The following is a 20,139-nucleotide window of genomic DNA, read 5'->3' as shown; positions in this document are numbered from 1 at the left end:
ATAATTTGAACTAGTTTCAATATACAAAAAACTATACCAATATAAGTTATTCATAAATAATATCTCACAAGTATTCACTCTATTACCCACTATTATTATCCCTTTTTTTATATCTCTGAACCTACATAGTTTCTATCCCAACCCTCTACCTGATACAAGTAATAATCAACAACCCCTAAACGGTGTTCCCAACCCTGAGTATAAACATTTTTGGGAAAGAGGATGTCATCCTCTAGAATTGCTTCCCACTGTCATGGGGTGATGTTCTCTTTATGGGATCCTGCAAAAGTAAAGTAATGGCTACTTTCCAGATCAATGTCTAGTATAGTTGCTAACAATTTCTGAGCAGTCAATAGGGTTTTTTTCCCCAAAGTTCTTATTTGGAGTTCTGGCCAAAACATCATGAGTAGTTGTACCATTTCAGCAGCTGGTACCCAAAAACTGGTCTTGTAGCAATGCTATCAGCATCATGATGTCACCTCAACCAGGTGGAGTTGTTGCTGTGGGGCCGCATTTTCCTTCTGGAAACATCAAAGATTATTTCAGGAAAAGTATCTGTAGGAAACTCTATTGTTCATCATGGAAAACTTAAACATTATTCATATAGACATACATTCAATGAAGAATACAATATAGACAAAATAGACATGGAGAAAGTAAAATTTTTCCTAACGTCTTCCTTCTGTTTGATACCAGATGGCCCCTGATATGAGACAGAAACTCTGAATGTTCCTTTTAACAATGTGTTTGTTTAGAAAAGTACAGAGCCATTGTCTGTAACAGGAGCAAACAGGCTGCTTATTGTCCCAGCCACCCCGCTAGCTTACACCCGAAATAATCACACAAAAACTGTATTTATTTAAACACTGCCTGGCCCATTAGTTCTAGCCTCTTGTTGGCTAACTCTCACATCTTGATTCAACCCATGTCTAATAATCTGTATGTCACCACAAGGTCATGGCTTACCGGGAAAGATTCAAAATGTCTGAATCTGGCAGTTCCATGGTGTTTCTCTCTCTGCCCTCCTTTCTTCCTCCCAGAATTCAGTTCTGTCTTCTCTGCCTACCTAAGAGCTGCCCTATCAAAAGGTCAAGGCGGTTTCTTTATTCAACCAATGAAAGCAACACATAGACAGAAGAACCTCATATACCAATTGTTCAACTCCAAAGCCAGCTTGCTCGCTCTCTCTCTCTCCCTCTCCATATACATATGTGTGTGTGTATACATATATATGTATATATAAATGTATATGTTTTGATCACCTGTCATCATAAGTCATATTCCTTATTGTTGTTGATCCTTAATGGATAGTTATTTTTCCTTCTGTCAGCATCCAAACAACCAGGCTCTCTTGAATTTTTGAAGATGTGAATATTCTTATAAATACAAGACTAGAACCCTGCCCCAACCCTATACAGTTTCCTTCCCAGCTGTATGGTTGCCACATCGTAGATGAGCTGCCATTTCTCTTTCTCAAGAGGTTTCTCTTTTTCAAAGCAAATCTTTAATGATTTTGATGGTATCCATAGTTTTCCTTCTCCTGTGGAAACAAGAGCAAAACCCATTCACCAACATGCACATCTCCTAGTTTCCATTGTGAGGTCAACACATCCTTGAAATACACTGGATATTCAATTCAGAAGGTTTTTTCCATTATCCAATGTCTCCCTGTTGCTGTTGTTTCTTTCTCATTAGCATTATGAAAATTCAAGGTCAAAGTATTATGTAATCTATTTCTGGGGTTATTTTTCATCCCTTTTTTTAGTTTAGCATATCCTTTATAGTTCAATTTGACCTTTCTATAACTGCCTGACCTGTAGGATTATTTGCTATACTGTAATATGCTTTATATTATAATAAACAGAAAACCATTTAATTTTCTTAGATATATATGCTGGACCATTGCCTGTAGAAGGAGCTGCAGGCAGGCCTGCTTTTCGTTCCACCCAGCTCCCACATGGTTAGCTTCACACCCGAAATAACAACACACAAATTGTATTCTTTTAGACACTGCCTGGCCCATTATATCTAGCCTCTTATTGGCTAGTTCTCACATCTTGATTAACCCATTTCTAATAATCTGTATAGCACCACGAGGTGGTGGCTTACCAGGAAAGATTCAGCATGTCTGACCTGGTGGCTGGCTCCATAGTGTCTGACCTCACTTCCCTTCTTCCCAGCATTCTATTCTGTCTACTCCACCCACCTATGTTCTGAACCATCAGGCCAAGCAGTTTCTTTATTAATTAACCAATGAAAGCAACAGATAGACATATGACTTTCACACATCAACTGCCTGTCTTTATTTGTGCAGGAATGCCCATGATGGCCATAACTTCTGGCAACTGCTTCCATTTCTCTAATCTTCCAGGTTTTTACCCCATATCTGTGTCCTGATCTTTATTTATTAAGATTAATTAGATTAATGTTTCACTCTCCCCGTCTTTTAGGAGGAGGTGTTAAATTTTCTCAAAGGCATTTTCTACATTTAATGAAATGATTGTGTGGTCTTTGTCTTTCAGTCTGTTTTGTTGTAGATTAAGTTTGCTGAACCATCATTTCATCTCTGGGATGTATCAAACCACCTTGCTCATGGTGGATAATGTTTTTGATGTGTTCTTGGATTTGGTTTGCAATTATTCTATTGAAAGTTTTTATGCTCATGGGAGATAATGGTCTATTGTTTTCTTTTTATTGGGTCTTTTGTGGATTTGGTACCATAGCAGTAGTGACTTAATAAAAAATTCAAGAAATGTTACTCTGTTTCTACAATTTGAGGATTATTGGTGTTCTTTTAAGGTATGATATAATTCTGACTTAAATCAATCTGGCCCTAGGCTTTTCAAATTAAGTTTTTCATTACTGATTTTACCTCTGTAGGGGCTTGGAAGCTATTTAAATTGTTTTTATCTCATCTAGATTTAACATTAGTAAACAATACAAACATCAAAAATTTATACTTCCTAGGTTTACCAGCTTTCTGGAATACAGATTTTTAAATAATATCCTTGTGATTCTCTGAATTCCCACTGTTGTCTGCTGTAAAAACTTCTTTTTCATTTTTAATTCTATTAATTTGGATTTTCCCTCAATGTCTCTTGGTTAATTTGGGTAAGGTGATGGACCAGTCTGACTCCATATTAAGATTAGCAGCCATCTTGTTATAAGATATCTTAGTTAAAGTTTCTATTGCTGTGAAAAGGCACCATAACCACAGCAACTCTTTAAGGGAAACATTTAATTGGAGTTGGCTTACATTTCAGAGGTTTGGTCCATTATCATCACAGCCAGAAGTATGGAAGCCTGCAGGCAGACATGGTGCTGGAGAGGTAACTGAGAGCTCCACAAAATGAATGCTTGCCAAATATAATAGGTAACCATGATTTTGGAAAAAAATAAACATGTATTTGTTCTTAAGGCATTGACTAAGAAATAAGTCTGCTGCCTACAAGGACTTAGTTCCTCCTAGAGTGACCCTCATTCTTTATCCTCCCACAAAAATCAGAATACTGACAATAAATAATAATATACTCCATAACATACTAAATAGAGTATGGCCACTTAACTATAAAAATACATTTATTAAATGGCCTGGTTCTAAACCATGATAGTATTGGAGATAGTTAAAGTTTCACTTATGTATATATCTTCTTTTCCTCAGTTTCCCCATTTTGTGTGCAGTGTTTCTTGCAGTCCTGACTTCAGGATATCTTCTCAAGTGGGAAAGGCTGTCTGTTGTTTTGATTGCATTCCATGCCCAGGCAGTGAAACAGGTAAGCATATGTCTCAGTGATAAATTCTTCATGTTGATTCTATACTCCAGCCCACAAGTAGGATCTTCAAGGAGCAGTAAAATCTCTTATCTGAATCATCTGATTTGTGTGATCAGTAATTATATCTCTTGAAAGAGGTTACCGAAATTGTTAATCTCTATTTTTTTTACCCATTTGACAATCAAGGTGCACAGTATTTTCTCACAGAGACCTAAACAGTACTGTGTGTTTTCTTATTCTCATGGGATTTTACACACAGCTACTGTCTTAGTTACTTTTCTGTCACTGTGTTAAGGCAACATGACCAAGACAACTTACGAAATAATTCATTTGATTTTGGGCTCACAGTTCCAGAGGGTTAGAGTCCATAACTATTATAGTCTGGAGCATGGCAGGAAGCAAGCAGGCATTGCGCTAGAGCAGTAGCTGTTATCTTACATCTTTATCCACGAGCCCAAGGCAGAGAGCTAACCGGGAATGGCACGGACTTTTAAAACCCCAAAGCCCATTTCTGGTGACATGTCTCCTTCTTTAAAAAGGCCACACTTCCTAATCCTTCCCAAACAGTTCCACCAACTGGTAACCAAACATCCAAATTCATAAACCTACAGGGGCCCTTCTCACTCAAACCATTCGAATCATTAGGTCTTTTCCCTGGTAAAATGGCAACATACCTTGATTATGCTGTTTTCTCAAGAAATTATTGACCATTGAGTTCATTAACCTACATGGCATTTGCATATACATGTAGTGAAATTGATATGTGCCGTATCTGCTTAACATGTTAACCCCTTCCGCTGAGACAAGCAGAGCCCCCCCCCCCTTTTTAGCCTGCTGTCTCTCTTCCCGTCCCTCTTCTGAGAGGTGGGATGGCTGAGGACATGTGGGGACCCTGATCTCAGACCACTTTCCAGCATCCTGTGCCTGCTCCATCACTACAAATGACCAAATAGCAATAAGTCTCATATTGTAAATTGTAGACAGAAGATAGATGGGCACAGAACAACATCCATCTGCAATTCGCTTCATCAACTGCCAAGTGCTGACCATTGGGAAAAACTGCCTCTCATCTAAACTGAAGAATCACTGGAATCAACAGCCTAGCTGCTCAGGTCAAAGTCTAAGAGACACCGAACAGTTCCATACCATAAACCCTGGACAGGAGCAAAGTGACCAGCTACCCTCCAGGATGTGAACAGCATCTAGCTTTCTCAAGTCTGCCCCCCAGATGACACCCACAAATAAGCAGGAAGCAGTCTTAAGAATCTGCCATCTGAATTCTCTTAACCTGCCATGCCTAACCCCTGTCTTTTTAGCATAAGAGAAAGATGGAGATGTTATTATTTCACTGACTTTCCCTGTCACCTGGGTACCCTGTCCCTTTAAGAGAGAAGCTTCACCCACTCCCAACCCCTCCCTTCCGCTCAGGCAAGTGGACCCCCCCCCCATTTCCAGACTGCTGTCTCTCTTCCCATCCCTCTTCTGAGAGGTACCTACTGCCCCTCTCCCTTCTCCCACCTTCTCCCCTTTCCTCTTCCCCTCCATAACACACTAAATAAACTCTACCCAAAAAGAAAAATTAACATGTTAAAACATAAACCCCAAAGTGAGACTATTAAGATATGGGGCTTTTTAGTACTGATAGTGTGATGATCTCTCCAAATTCAGTAATAGAATTATTGCCTATATAATTCCTTCAGTCTCTTAGGAAGGGCGTTTTTGTCACTTTATACCATGTGAGGACATAGACATATGTACTGTCCATGAAGTAGGTAGACAGAATTCAGAAGCTTAAGAATCATCTAAAGCTGTGTGGTTCTGGTGCGGGAAAATTGTCTGTATTCTGTCAATCATGTTTTAAATAAACGCTGATTGGCCAGGCAGGAAGTAGAAATGATGTAATGAGAACAGGAGAATTCTGGGAAGGAGGAAGTTGATTCCTCCCACTCCTGCCCAGACCACAGAAGCAGCAGAATGTAATCTGCCCCACTGAAAAAAGGTACTGAGCCACATGGCTAACATAGATCAGAAAAATGGGTTAATCAAGATGTGAGAGTTAGCCAGTGAGAGGCTAGAGCTAATGGGCCAATCAGCTTATAATTTATGGAGACCTATGTGTGATTTTCTTTGGGGCTAAACAGTTGCGGGGTACCAGGCAGGACAAAACCCCAACAACAAACAAGCCAGCGTTCATGTTACATGGTTCAACTGGACAGTTTACAGAACTGCGAATAGTATTTTTTTTACTTTTATTATTTAGTCAATGTTACTTTATTACAGCATCCTTTATATTCTAAGAGACAACATATGTTTGCCTTCTTCCAAAATACTAAAAGGTTCATCAATATGTAAATGCATTGTTTCCTCCACAATAAGATGATTGGCTTTATAAATTGTTAATAATCGTGTCAACCAATCCAAATTATAACAAAACAGAGTGATCTATAACAACAAAGTGAGATATTTTTCACTTTCTCCAAAATATTTACTTGAAATGTACTGTGAATAAGAGAAATGCTAAAACGGTATTGGTGCTCATTTTCCTCTCTGCATCAGATACGGATCGATGCACACAGTGTCCAGATAATCGGCATGCCAACTAGGAGCAAAAGAACTGTCTCCATAAAAGAGTGACATTTCTGGCTTATGGGGACCCTGTTCTCTGTACTAAAGGCTCTTGTTCTTGTGGTGTTTAAGGAGCACTAAGACACTCCTACTGTGAAAGGACTCTCAGCTGTGTTCTGTTAATCTCCCTATTATTTACTTTCTCTATTTCCTGATCTACATTGAACATCCCGGCATGGTCACCTGTATCCTTAGGGTACTGTTTCTGAAGTCCTGTTTACTGTGGTTCTTTTCACTGTGTTGGCCAAAACTATTACTGTAGGTGTGATTTCCCATCTCTTACACAGGAAGGAAGATGAGGGACATGCTTATGTCAAGAGCTCTGAAATGTATCGCTTCCTTCTGTGTGCTGATCCAACTTAGCACCTGTGGGATATTGTTAGGAACACCTCCTCCTTTTTTGACACAAATGTACATCCTCAACATGGCCACATCTTTATTCTGTGCAACAATGGCTTAGTCACTGCCTTCTGCAGAATTCTCAGATACTGGGGCTCTCTGGCCCTAGGAAGTTTCTTCACTGTGGCTTTTTTTTTTTTTTTTGCCAGAAACCTGTCTGACACCTTCAGTGAAACCCAGTCCCTGACCTTCATCATGCTGGTGTTCTGTAGTGTCTGGGTGACCTTCCTCCCTGTCTACCACATTACCAAGGGGAAGGTCACAGTGACTGTGGAGGATTCTCCATAATGCTGTCTAGTGCAGGGCTGCTAGTGTGCATATTTTTCCCAAATGCCACATTCTTTTGCTAACATAGGTAAAAATTGTCTTCAAAAGTTCAAAGTTTAAACACATTCATGAATTCTAATGGTCATTTTAAAAGTTAATTCATATGTGACCTTGCTACTGAAGTTGAAAACATCACTGGACTATTATTTTTAAAAAGGTCATAATTTACTATTCATTTCTGTTGGGCAAAAATTATCTCAGGGCCTGTACCTCGAGGCCTGTAGGATGGAGAAAAGCCTGGCTTGAGTTTGAAGAATAGTCTCAAAGCTACTGAGTGGGGATGAGGCAGCAAAATCTAGATAGATGCCCCTCCAGCCAGAGGGAGGGCTTGGCTGTCTCTCATTGGCTGGAGGTACCCACATCACAGGATGTCCTGTGGCTGCAGATCTGATTGTCCTGAGTTGTGGGGCTACTGAACAGGCAGATAACACATTCACCTTTCCCTGGGGAATAAGGCTAAGGAGGCCTGGCACATTTCCATGGAGAGATCACTCTCAGGTCTTCTCTGATGGTATTTGTGTGGTTGTCTAAAGGCTGTTATCAATCTGATTGTCTGTGTTCACTCCAATTCTTCTGTTGTCTGTCAGTAGACTCATAAAGGATTAATATGGGCTAGTTAGATAATAGAAAGGGGGTTGATAAACAGGTAGGATGGAAACTATTTCACAGTAGTGGGTAATTTAGCAAGGCCCTCAAGTTAGGAGCACCTTTGAAGGGACCATCTAGTTACCAGAGTCTATAAATCCTACTGAACGAGCACAGCATACAAGAAAAAAATGATATCAGTTAAATTGTGCAGGTCATGGAGCAGCTATGAAATTCATGAAGAAATGGGGACATGGTTGGAAAACTGACAGCTGGGAGAAAATGATTGTTAAAGTAATCTCATTTGATACATTTGCATTTTAGTATACTAGAGACCAAAACCTGGTGAGGACAAATAATGCAGCTCTACCACTACTTGGCTTATGCCAAAAGGACTCTATATCCTGGTCTACAGACACTTGCTCAGCCATGTTCATTGCTGCCCTATTCATAATAGGTAGGAAGCAGAAACAACCAAATGCCTTTCAATTGCTGAGTAGATAATGAAAAGGTGATACATAAAGCACAACGGAAATTCTGCTCAGCCATAAAGAAAACAACAACGTGAAATCTGCAGTAAAATAATTGGAAGTAGAAAACAAACTGAGTGAGAACCCAGGGATGAAAAGGCCACATCTTTTATTTTATGCCAATAGGTGTTTTATCTGCATGTACATCTGAACACCAAATGTCTGCCTGGTGTCACAGAGGCCAGAAGAGGGTGTTAGAGCCCCTGGAATTGAAGTTTATACACTCTGTGGGTCCTGGGAAATGAGCCTGAGTCCTCTGGAAGACAGGTCAGTTTTTGTAATCTTTAAGCCATCTTTCCAGTGTTGGAGTTTTTTTTTTTTTTTGGTTTTTTTTGGTTTTTTTTGGATTTTTAGAGACAGGGTTTCTCCGTAGCTTTTGGTTCCTGTCCTGGAACTAGCTCTTGTAGACTATTAAACCTCAGTCTTGCTTCATTTTAACTCAGTCTAAATTCTTTTCTACAGCAAAGTGTGTGTGTGTGTGTGTGTGTGTGTGTGTGAGCAAAGTGTGTGTGTGTGTGTGTGTGTGTGTGTGTGTGTTTCTGGCTTCACCTGAATGGAGCAAAGTGTGTGTGTGTGTGTGTGTGTGTGTGTGTGTGTGTGTGTGTGTGTGTGTGTTTCTGGCTTCACCTGAATGGAGATCTCTGAAAAGGCCCCTCGAGCAGGTGGTAAACAGCTCCCGCTTCCCCCGAAAATCCATTGGTTCACTTAAGTAAAGGGTGGTCTCTGTAGGACACTAAGTCCAGGACTTCCTGTGCCCATTCACGACTTCATCTCCAGGAAGCAGGACGGTCCACTGAGTACTAGCAGACGCCCATCTTCCTTTTTCCTTGCGTCATGAGAGTCGCAGGATTGCAGGTCGCTGCCCCTGAGTTAGCAGGGACCGCTCTGCCTCTGGAGCTGTGGGATGGCCAACCTTGGCAGCGGGGGCCGCGGCCGGGGGCTGCCCGGCGAGCTGTCGGAGCAGGCGCAGCGGCGGCCGGGGCGGAAGTCCCTCACCCGCCATCTTCCTTTCTAGTGACGCCCTCGGTGCGGATCTGCCCTGACACAGAGGGAGTCAGGGTGGCTCGACCTCCGCAGCCATGTAACCCCCTTCCCGCAGGAACGGTTTTGATGCCGAGGCTCGCACGGGTGCCGACTTGGTGTCCCATGTCCCGAGTGCCGGCGAGCCGGGCGGAAGTCCCTCTCCCGCCGTCGCGGGGCCGTCCCGTCAGCTGAGGGAGCCGGGGCGCCCGAGCCTCAGCGGCGGTGCGGGGCGAGCCGCTGTGTGGCCGCTGGAGGCCAGAGCGCAGGCATGGTGAGCGCCGAGTGGCAGGCGGGCAGGACTACGGGAGCTCCCGGGGTGACGGGCCCCCGGCTCTGGGGGAGGGGACCCGCGGGTGCCCCGCGTCCTGAGAAGCCCTGCGGGTCCTAGAAGCAGCGTCTGAAATCCACGAGTTTGCTCTCCCCCTCCCTCTCAATCCAAGTGCTTGGGCCTCAGCATCCCTAAATGTCTCGGTATTTACTGCTCGGCAGACTCGTTCATACACGTAGCTGGGACCGGAGTGGAAGAGGGAAATCGAGGCCCTCCATGACGCGGTGAACGTTTTTGCCTTAGAACTGCTTGTGGACATTATTTAAAGTAGGATGAAGTAGGTGGGACATGACTTTTATTTCAAGCGAGTATTGGCAATAGCGGAGAAGCCTCAGGTATAATCTGTGCAAGCATCTCGGGGGTTGAGCAGAAAAGGCGTTTTGGTTTTTAGGGACGGACAACATTTTTTTAAGACGACGGGACTGTAGCAACTTCAGCTCTGAAATCGTTTCCCCTGAGGTCAGACTCTCCTTAGAATAAGTTAAGGGTCCCGGTTCTAGCTCACGATGAGGGTGAATAAGAAAGTGACGAGATTGGGAAAAACGAGAGAAATTTGGAAACATTACATTACAGAAGTATTTTGTAATTACCGATGAGGTTGTTTTGAAACAAAAGTGGGTCTCTGGGTAGTTTGTATCCTGCTGAATAATAGGTTAAAAAATGGATAGATGTTTTAAGTGTCATTATCTAAGAACAGGAGATAATGGTCCTGAAGAAAAGAGAAGGCACTGTGAGAGGAATGGCCTGTAGTCGGTGCTGTTTCCCGGAAAAGGAATGGGAGGAAGGAAAATAACGTATGTGGAGATCCCCAAATGTCTTAGCCACTCAGAGTTTCTCTACTCAGTGTCTGGAGTGATGAGACCACAAAAGCTCAAGGGGATCCTGAGCATAAAATGAAAGCTCTAGCGTGTTCGATGCCTGTGGGCAGGTAGGGCACAGACATCTTTGTGGTACACGCGGACAGCAGGTAAAACTTGGACCACTCATGTCAGTTGTGATCAGATGTATCATGAGCAGTGCCTGTGTGGTGAGATGGTTCCCCTGTGAACTGTAAGTGAAACAGGCTTCCTGCTTCCTAACCAGGAAGTTTATAGCATTTGAAGCTGTAAGCTCCCTTAGCGGGACTCTTGTGGTATGTTTTGTTGTTTTGTTTTTAATGTGTCCCATAGGTTTTGTGTTTCCACTTTGGTTTAGTTCCAGGAATTTTGACTTCTTTCTTGATTTCCTCTTTAGCCTATTCACCCTTCAATAATGAGTTATTTAGTCTCTGAGTTTGGGTACACATTAAAGATTTTCTTACTCTTGATTTTAAGTTTTATTGCGTCGTGGTCTGGTAGGATACATGAGGTTATTTCAGTCGTTCAGAATTTGTTGAGATTTGTTTTGTGCCCCAGGATATAGTCTATTTTGGGGAAGTTCCCATGGGCTGCTGAGTGGAATATATATTCATTGATAGTTGGGCAGAATATTCTATAGATATCTGTTACATTCATTTGGTGTATAACTCTAACTCCTGATTCTGATGTTTCTATTTCTTGTCCAGATAACCTGTCTATTGGAGACCGTGGGACATTAGCCACCTAATAGTATTGGATTAGTGTTAATCTGTCTTTAATTCCAATAGTATGCTTTTTTTGATATATTTACTATATATGTATGAGTATCTTGCCAACATGTATGCACCACATGTTTGTCTGATGCCTGTGGAGGTCAGAAGAAGGCATTCCTTGAAACCATAGGTCCCCTGCGACTAGAGTTACGGGTGATTGTGAGCCACCATGCAGGTTCTGGAACCAGCCTCTGGTCTGCTTTTTATAAAATTAGGAGCATCAGAGCCTTCACATATGCTCAGGATTGTAATGTCATTTTGACTCATTGTTCCCTGTTAATCAACTATGTGTGCTCTTTAGAAGCCTGCATCTTTCCTCGCCAAACTGTAGTTTTCTCTTACCTAACTCCTACAAAGAGGATCGTCTCCCTCCACAAGTCAGGGTGCTTTGGGTTGGGGAATTCTGCTTCTCCTGCTTTGTTTTTCTCCATACTCTCTTAAGCCCACCAAGTTTGCATTTTCTGGGCTATCACCTACAACCACTCACTTTCATCTGTTGCCTGTTTTCATCCTGTACAAAATCAAACTGGGGCTAACTTTCCCTGCCCTCCTATCTTAAAGCCTAACCCAATATCCATAGGTTTAAATGTCTCCATCCATTTATTACAGTCTAAAACTCAAAACTGGACTGTGATCTCAAAATATTGAAGTTGTTTTTTTCCTATTTCAATGAATAGCTTGATACCTGCTTATAAAAAGGGGAAATGCAATGCATGTTTCCAAACGTCAGTTTTTCTTTTATTCTATATTAAAGAGATTGTGGTTAATACCATTGTTGTTAAATGCCTGCTATGTGATAAACCAAATTTTTGTTTTCATTTGAGCCAGCTAAATACTGTTAGTTTTTCCGTGATCCGTGTGTGTGTGTGTGTGTGTGTGTGTGTGTGCGCATGCAGGTGCACTCTTGCACATACAGTTGTGTTTAGAAATCAGATGACAGTCTTTGTTGTTCACTACTGTATATGCCAGCTTAGCTGGCCCACCAGCTTCCAGGGATTCTCCTATCTCTACATACCATCTTGCCATAGGAGTTCTTAGAACTTTGACACTGAACTATAAGGTTCTTTCCTTTGATTTTATTATAACTATGCCTTGATTCTTCCTGTTTCCAGTAAGAAAATATTTAACTTAGTTTTGATTTCACAGGATTCCACGGTGAAATTATAAATATGCCTTACCATGTCTGGCTTTACTTGAGTTCTGGGAGTTCAAACTCAGGCTTATTTACACAGCAAGTGCTTTATATATTGAGCCATCGCCTAGACCTTCCCACTATCTATTCTTTTTATTATTGTTGTTATTTTTTATAATATATCCCTATCAGTTTCCCTTCCCTCCACTCCTTCAAGCCTCTCCCCACATCTTCTCTCCCCCAGATCCCTTTTCTCCTCCATTTCCCTTCAGGAAAAAGCAGGCCTTTCAGAGATATCAGCCAACACAACATAGCAAGATGAAATAAAACTAGGCACAAACTTTCATATCAAGGCTGTTTGAGGCAACCCAGGAGGAGAAAAGGAGTCCCCAAAACAAGCTCCCACTGTTATGAGTCCCACAAAAACACCAAGCTAACAACCATAACATTTATGCAGAATACCTAGTGCAGACCCATGCAAGCTCATGTGATTGCCACTGTGAGCCCTCAGATCTGCTTAGTTGATTCTGTGGGTCATGTTCTCCTGGTGTCTTCACCCCTCTGGCTCCTGAAGTCTTTCCTTCCCCACCCAATTTCCGCCTAATGTTTGACTGTAGGTCTCTGCATCTGTTCCCATCAGCTGGAGAGAAAGCCTCATGACAATTGGGCTAGGAACCAATGATCTATTCTTAACCAGTTTGTTAATGTTACCTTGAATAATGGGGTATGTTAATTATCTTTGCATTACTATACAATGTATCTAAGAAAAGCAATTGAAGGTTTTTGTAATGATTAGTCTTCTTGTTGATATAATTTGGAATCACCTAGGAAACACACCCTGGGTATGTCCATGAAAGTGTTTGCAGAAAGGTAACTGAGGAGGGAATACCCACTCTGAATCTAGGTAGTACCTATCTTACTTTCTTTTTGTGTTGTTATGATAAGTGACAAATGCAATTTAAGACAGGAAAGGTTTAATTCACAGTTCAAAACATAATTCATCCTGATAGGGAAGCAAAGGGAACAGGAACTTGAAGCATCTGAAGTCAGAAGAAGAAAGTAATGAATGCATGCTAGTGTTCAGCTACCCTTCTCCATTTTATACAGTCAAGAATCCCATGGCCAGGGGATAACCTCACCCACAGTTAAAATGGATTATCTCACATCACTTAGCATAGTCAAGATAAATCTCTTCAGGTGTATCCAGATGCCCATCTGCCTGGTTATTCATCACCAACCATTACACATAACCATGGTCTGAGATGCCAGACAAATAAAAGAGGGAAAAGGAATAATTCAAGTGTAAACCAACATTCCCTGCTCTATTTCCTGTTCTTCCCTGATGTGGAGTCCATGCTGCATGATCCTGTCCCCAGTGTCCGCCCCCAACCCCACGATAGATGCTCTCAAGACATGATTCAAAATAAATCTTTGATGAATTACTATTTAGTCACATGATGAGAAAAGTAACTTATACTTTTTAACAGGCTTATTTTATGGCAGGGTTCAGATAATTCATTCTTGTCACAGCTTTAGATCTACAATGAGGCAGAACATTTATGGCAACTAGTATTGGATGAGGTCACTCACTCTCATAATCTATTCTTAAAATATATGATTTTAAAGCAGCTGCTTGTTAACTCATGTCTGCACTAGTAGTAGTATTGGGGAATGATAAAGGCCTGGTCACCAGTAGAAAGTGTAATCTCCAGCAACATACTTGGTATTTTGTGATTGTTGTGCTTTACCAAGAATTCAAAGCTGATGTGAGAATTCTTGTGTCGGAGAGTACAGTTATGAATGTAAAAATAAGAATGTGATGGTCAGGATATGTATTGAACATTTAGAGAACACTCACAGATTTTCAATGTTGTGTGTCTCATCTTTTCTTCTGGAAATGTCTTGGCTACTTTAGGGCTCTGTGACCTTTGAAGATGTGGCTGTAAACTTCACTGTGGAGGAGTGGGCTTTACTAGATCCTTCCCAAAAGAAGCTGCACAGAGATGTGATGGAGGAAACCTTCAGGAACCTGGCTGCCATAGGTATAAATGAGGTCATACTCATTCTTTACTTAGTCAATCAGATTATAAGTCTTGCTCAAAAATGTTGCTCCATGATTTGGAATATGGAAAGGGCAAATTTGGTGGCTATATCAGTCATGGTCATGGTATACATAGAATCTAGTATTTTTTCCATTATAAGTAAGTAAATCAGATTTCCCTGGGTCTGTATTCTAGGAAAAACACAAGAAGACCAGCACATAGACAATGACCACAGATATTCCAGAAGAAATCAAAGGTAATTTTGCCAGCTCATGATAACATGTCTCATAATCTGGAAATGGCCAGTAGTTTTTAAAATCATCAGCTTCTTTGGCTAGTTCTCCTGATTGCTTTAAGGTGATGTAATCTAAAGCATTTATCTCCAAAAGTACATATAGGATTAGAAGTATTTACAGTATTGCCGTGATGATGCAAGTAAGAGGTACTTTCTAATTGTTTTGTACATACAAACTTTTGTCCAAACAACAAAGTTAATAAAAAATAGTGTTTGTACCTTCCTTGAGACTTTGAATATGGAGTATATAAAAAAATATAAAAAAATTTTATGCTTACTCTGGGAATGAACAATCTTCATGATATATATGAAAAAAATTAGATAAAGAATGGTTTTTACTTAAGCATTTTGCATAAAGAATAATCAAGTACATTTACCTGTGATATAGAAGCAAATATGATCATTCATGCCCTCATTCCCAGCTATTAGGAGTCTGAAGGAGTGCCGAATTTGAAGGTAGCCCATGCATCATAGCAAGAAATTGACCTTAAAACTAAATAAGACCTAGACTTTCATTGTTTCCAAAATAATTAGCCTATGAGAGGTATTAAGAAGTCCCATATGATTGGGCTAGGAAAATGACTCATCAGGTAAAGGTATTCACTACCAAGCCTGATGACCCAAGTGCAATCACTGACACCTATATAGTAGAAGAAGAGAATCAACTCTTACAAGCTGTCCTCTGACTTTCTTATGCACACCATAGCATGTGCACATACAAATAGTAAATAAATGTTAACACAAAAAGAAACCCTATATAAATACAGTGTCTTGATATTACCTGTCTCTACATTCTGTAGAATCTTCAGTCATATTCAGAAATTCTCAGGAATTCTGCTGATAGGGAATTTATAACTTTATTGGTATACTTTCCTTTTTTTTTTAACAGAAATGAAGATGTAGAAAGACTGTTGGAACATAACAAAGATAGTGAATGTGAAGATATCTTCAGACAGATTCCCAACACCATTGTGAACAGGAAAATTTCTCATAGAACAATAATTTGTGAAAGTCATGTGTATGAAGACAACATGCTCATTGGTCATTCATCTCTTAATGTGTCTATGCCTCTTCAGACTACACACAAACCTCATCAATATGAGCTATGTGGAGAGAGACTCTTTAAGATTGGGGAATGTGAGAAAGCCTTCATTTATCCAGAATGCTTTCTGAAGGGTGACGACACTGACACTGAACAGAGCTCCTATGAATTTAACCAGTGTGAGAAAATCTTCAAAAGTAATGGCTGCATTCAAATACGTGTGAATAATGAAACTAGAGAAGAAATATGTATGGATAAGCAGCATTATAATGCCTTTACTTATCCTGATTTTCTTCAGTATGTTGAAAAGATCCACACTGGAAAGAAACCCTATGTATGTAAACAATGTGGGAAAACCTTTTCTTTTTTGAGTAACATTAGAAGACATGAACGAACTCACACTGGAGAGAAGCCATACAAATGTAATATATGTGATAAAACCTTCACTTGTTTAACTAACTTTCAAGAACATGAAAGAACTCACACTGGAGAGAAACCCTATTTATGTACACAATGTGGGAAATCCTTTTCTTTTCTGAGTAACATTCGAAGACATGAACGTACTCATACTGGAGAGAAACCATACAGATGCAATCTATGTGGTAAGGCTTTCAGTTACTTGACTAACTTTCAAGACCATGAAAGAACTCACACTGGAGAAAAACCTTATGTGTGTACACAATGTGGGAAGGCTTTTACTTACTACTATTCTTTTCAGACACATAAACGATGTCACACTGGAGAGAAACCCTATGTCTGTAAGCAGTGTGGGAAAGCCTTCAGTTATTACAATTCTATTCAGACACATAAACGATGTCACACTGGAGAAAAGCCCTATGTATGCAAGCTGTGTGGGAAAGCCTTTACCACTCTCAGTTCTCTTCGATATCACGAGAGGATTCACAGTGGTGAGAAGCCCCATGTATGTTTGCAATGTGGAAAAGGTTTCAATTCTTCCAGTACCCTTCGAATACACGAAAGGACTCACACTGGAGAGAAACCCTATAAATGTAAGCAGTGTGGGAAAGTCTTTAGTGTTGACAGTTCCCTTCGATACCATGAGAGGATTCATAGTGGGGAGAAACCCTATGTATGTAAGCAGTGTGGAAAAGCCTTCACTCGGCACACCTCCCTTCGATGCCATGAAAGGATTCACTGTGGGGAAAAACCCTATGTATGTAAGCAGTGTGGAAAAGGTTTTATTTCTTCCAGTAACTTCCGAAAACATGAATCAACTCATTCTGGGGAGAAACTCTGTGTATGTAAACAATGTGGTAAAGCCTTTACCGATCATAGTTCACTTCGAAGGCATGAAAGAATTCACAGTGGGGAAAAACCCTATGTATGTAAGCATTGTGGAAAAGGTTTCTCTTCTTTGAGTGGTTGTCAAAGACATGAACAAATTCACACTGGTGAGAAACCCTATGTCTGTAAGAATTGTGGGAAAGCCTTCACTAATCCCAGTGCCCTTCGAAATCATGAAAGGATTCACAGTGGTGAAAAGCCCTATGTATGTGAGCAGTGTGGGAAGGGTTTTATTTCTTTTAGTAAGTTTAGAATACATGAACGAATTCATACTGGAGAGAAACCATATAAGTGTAAACTATGTGTGAAAGCCTTTACTGGTCATAGTTCCCTTCGACGTCATGAAAGGATTCATAGTGGAGAGAAACCTTTTGTGTGTAAACAGTGTGGGAAATCCTTTTATACTTTAAGTGATTGTCAAAGACATGAACAAATTCACACTGGCGAGAAACCTTACATTTGCAAGCAATGTGGGAAAGCCTTTACTCGTTCCAGCTCCCTTAAAATACATGAGAAGACTCACACTAGAAGGAAATCCTAAGTGTAGAACATGGGAAATTATTCTTAACATGGCAATGCATAGGGCAGAGAACAAGTGTCATGTTGTCTGAAGAAATGCCTTTAGTCATGTTGGCTGTATTCACAGACATGCTACTACATACTATAGTGAGAAATCATAAATGGATGTGCAGATGTCTTCAGTTGGTGGACCTCTGAAAATTTACCCAGTATCCAAACTTGTATAACAAAGTTATCAGCTATGAAACAGTTTTCAGGATTTTGTGAAAGTTCCTTATGTAATAGAATTAATTTTTTTAAGATTCTTATGAATAAGTTTGAGAAAGAATATTGTATTAATTGGTCAATAATTGATAAAATAAGTCTCTGGAATGTTTACTTCTATTTTTTATTCTGTAAATAATTTTTCAGATGACTTCATCTCTAACGTTTCTTTAAGCAGTGAGTCAGGAATTTAAAAGGTAGTCTCTTTTTAGCCAAGTCATGTATATTTTCATATTGGATCCATACGTAACACAATGTGTTTCTAAGTTGTTTTAGAGTAATGTTAATGAACTGTTGAAATGAAGTGTATTTGTAGAACTTCTCTATTGAGATCATGTAGCAGCTTCTTTGATGTTTTTTGTCTTGTTTTATTTTGTTAGGGTTTTAGGGTTTTTTGTTTTTATTTTTTGGAACAAGGTTTCTCTGTGTAGCCCTAACTGTCTTAGAACTCTTTAGACCAGGCTAGCATCTAACTCAGAGATCTACCTGCCTCTGCCTCCCCAATGTTGGTATTAAAGGCATGCACCACCATGCCTGGCTCTTGATATTTCTACTGTATCTTTTCTATTCTTATTTTGGCTCACAGTCCATTATGGCAGAGAAGTCATTAAGTAGAAGAGTGTCTGTCATTGTGCACACAGAAGTGAAGAGTGTGCCTTATTAGGGATCAGTTGAAGATACAAGAAGGACACACATTCTCAGTGACCTGCTTCTGCCAGCTATGCCATACCTCGTCCTTTTCACCACTCCCAGTTACTCTTTTGACTAGGGGAAAGCTCTGGTACTCGAGTCGTTTCTGGAAATGACACAGCATAGTTGTGCTATTTTACTGTAACATCTCAGTGCAGCCCAGTTGTTTACTTCTCAGGTAATTTAACTTTGTGTTTTATATTTTCATATGTGTTTTCTTGAAAACTTTGCACATTAGAGTTCTCAACCCTCATTTGGTTGCTGAGTATGCGTTTCCTGTCATTTTCAAGCATTCTTTACATACCATCACATAACTAGAAATATACAAAACCATGCTGGGCTTATCTAAGCATTTATGTATATATTCACATTAAAAATTAAACTGCTACAAATGCTGTCATAGTTTATGAGAAAAATGGGTTGTGAACCTTGGAATGTTTACCAAGTGGGAAGAACTGTTAAGGACCATGAGTGATGACGGGTAACAGGCAATCTGGAAAGCCATTGTCATAAAGTCACAAAGGCGTCCTCATCATCACATTTCCATACTCAGTAGCTCCTCAGCCCTGTGTCAAGGGGTGAAACGTGGATGTCAACACTGAGGCACTCATTACATGCTACTACACTCTCGTAAAAGTAAACCTGCTGTCCTGGTCTGTCACCTGGGTACCCTGTCCCTTTAAGAGACAAGCCTGGCCCACTCCCAATCTCCCTCCTCCTCCAGCTCTCCTCTCTCTGTCTGCCCTTCTGGAGAGGCAGCTTCGGCCTCTCTCCCTTCCCTTTGTTTCTCTTTCTTCTCTTCCGTTCCCCCTTCTCCCCCTTCCTCCATAACTACTTACTCATACTGTTCCCAACACCCCAGCTCTCTCTGCATGGCATATCTGTTTGTCTCCCGCCTGCCATGGCCTCAGGTCACCCAGCCTTGGGTCACCCACAGTGCAGCCTTGTGAGAGTGACTGCTATTGTTTTATATGTATATGTATATTGTTTTTTATGTATATAGCACAGGATTTATGCCATACTAATTGTTTTATTTCCTATGCTATGTGAGTTTATGTTTCCATTTGGGATTATGGAACCTAAGGTCTCTAATTCTTTCTTAGTACTGTCAGGTTTATGTTTCCTGTGATTAGGGGACTTGAAACATACAATGTATGTCATTCTGCTACTGTATACAATATACAATGACTGGTGCTGATTTATTTTAATAGCATGCAGGATTCAGAAAATTTCTCATTACCTCTCACTAGTACCCAATTATCATTTAAAAAGAAAACAGCTGAAAAGAGCAACATGAAAGAGAACTGACTAGAACATCTGGAAGTCCCAATTTCTCAGAACCTCAATTTATTCACAAATTCCTAAGGAAAATCCAATAACCCCCATGTCTCAAATAGAATTGTGTTCATTGCCTTGTCTTATTTGCAGAATAACTTGGAATAGAGGGCAGAGAGCTGAATCCAGAGAGTCCAAGTTGGGGGCCCACACTAAGCATGAAAGGGAGAGCAATGGTGTTCCTTTTAGAGGTTTTTGGGCAGCTGTTCTCCCCTGCACATGGCCTCCAGCTGCTCAGAACAGTCAGAAATGCTACAGAGCCCCACAAAACAGGAGATCCACATTTGAGTTTGATGTCTTCTCTGAGCTGGTCACC

The 20,139-nt window shown here is 40.5% G+C and overlaps 1 protein-coding gene across 5 annotated transcripts; it reads left to right on the top strand.

The window, feature by feature from the left end:
• The first annotated feature begins 9,082 nt into the window (after positions 1-9,082).
• LOC121463140 (zinc finger protein 709-like) lies at positions 9,083-19,662 on the top strand. 5 transcript variants are annotated; one of them, XM_041675245.1, is made up of 5 exons: positions 9,083-9,533; positions 11,134-11,213; positions 14,247-14,373; positions 14,569-14,629; positions 15,558-19,662. In XM_041675245.1, exons 3-5 carry the CDS (start codon positions 14,340-14,342, stop codon positions 17,554-17,556), a joined length of 2,094 nt encoding a protein of 697 aa, XP_041531179.1. In that variant the 5' UTR covers positions 9,083-9,533; positions 11,134-11,213; positions 14,247-14,339; the 3' UTR covers positions 17,557-19,662. The 5 variants fall into 5 exon arrangements, with proteins under 5 accessions (XP_041531179.1, XP_041531181.1, XP_041531178.1 ...); XM_041675247.1 differs by having other exon boundaries at positions 14,247-14,384; XM_041675244.1 differs by lacking the exon at positions 11,134-11,213.
• The last annotated feature ends 477 nt before the right edge of the window (positions 19,663-20,139 follow it).

This window comes from Microtus oregoni, unplaced genomic scaffold, assembly GCF_018167655.1.
Source record: "Microtus oregoni isolate MIOR12 unplaced genomic scaffold, Mior012 000025F_ref0000491, whole genome shotgun sequence".
In the NCBI taxonomy this organism is placed as follows: Eukaryota; Metazoa; Chordata; class Mammalia; order Rodentia; family Cricetidae; genus Microtus; species Microtus oregoni.
Note: the sequence above shows the minus strand (reverse complement) of the source record. Positions and strands in the feature narration are given on the sequence as shown.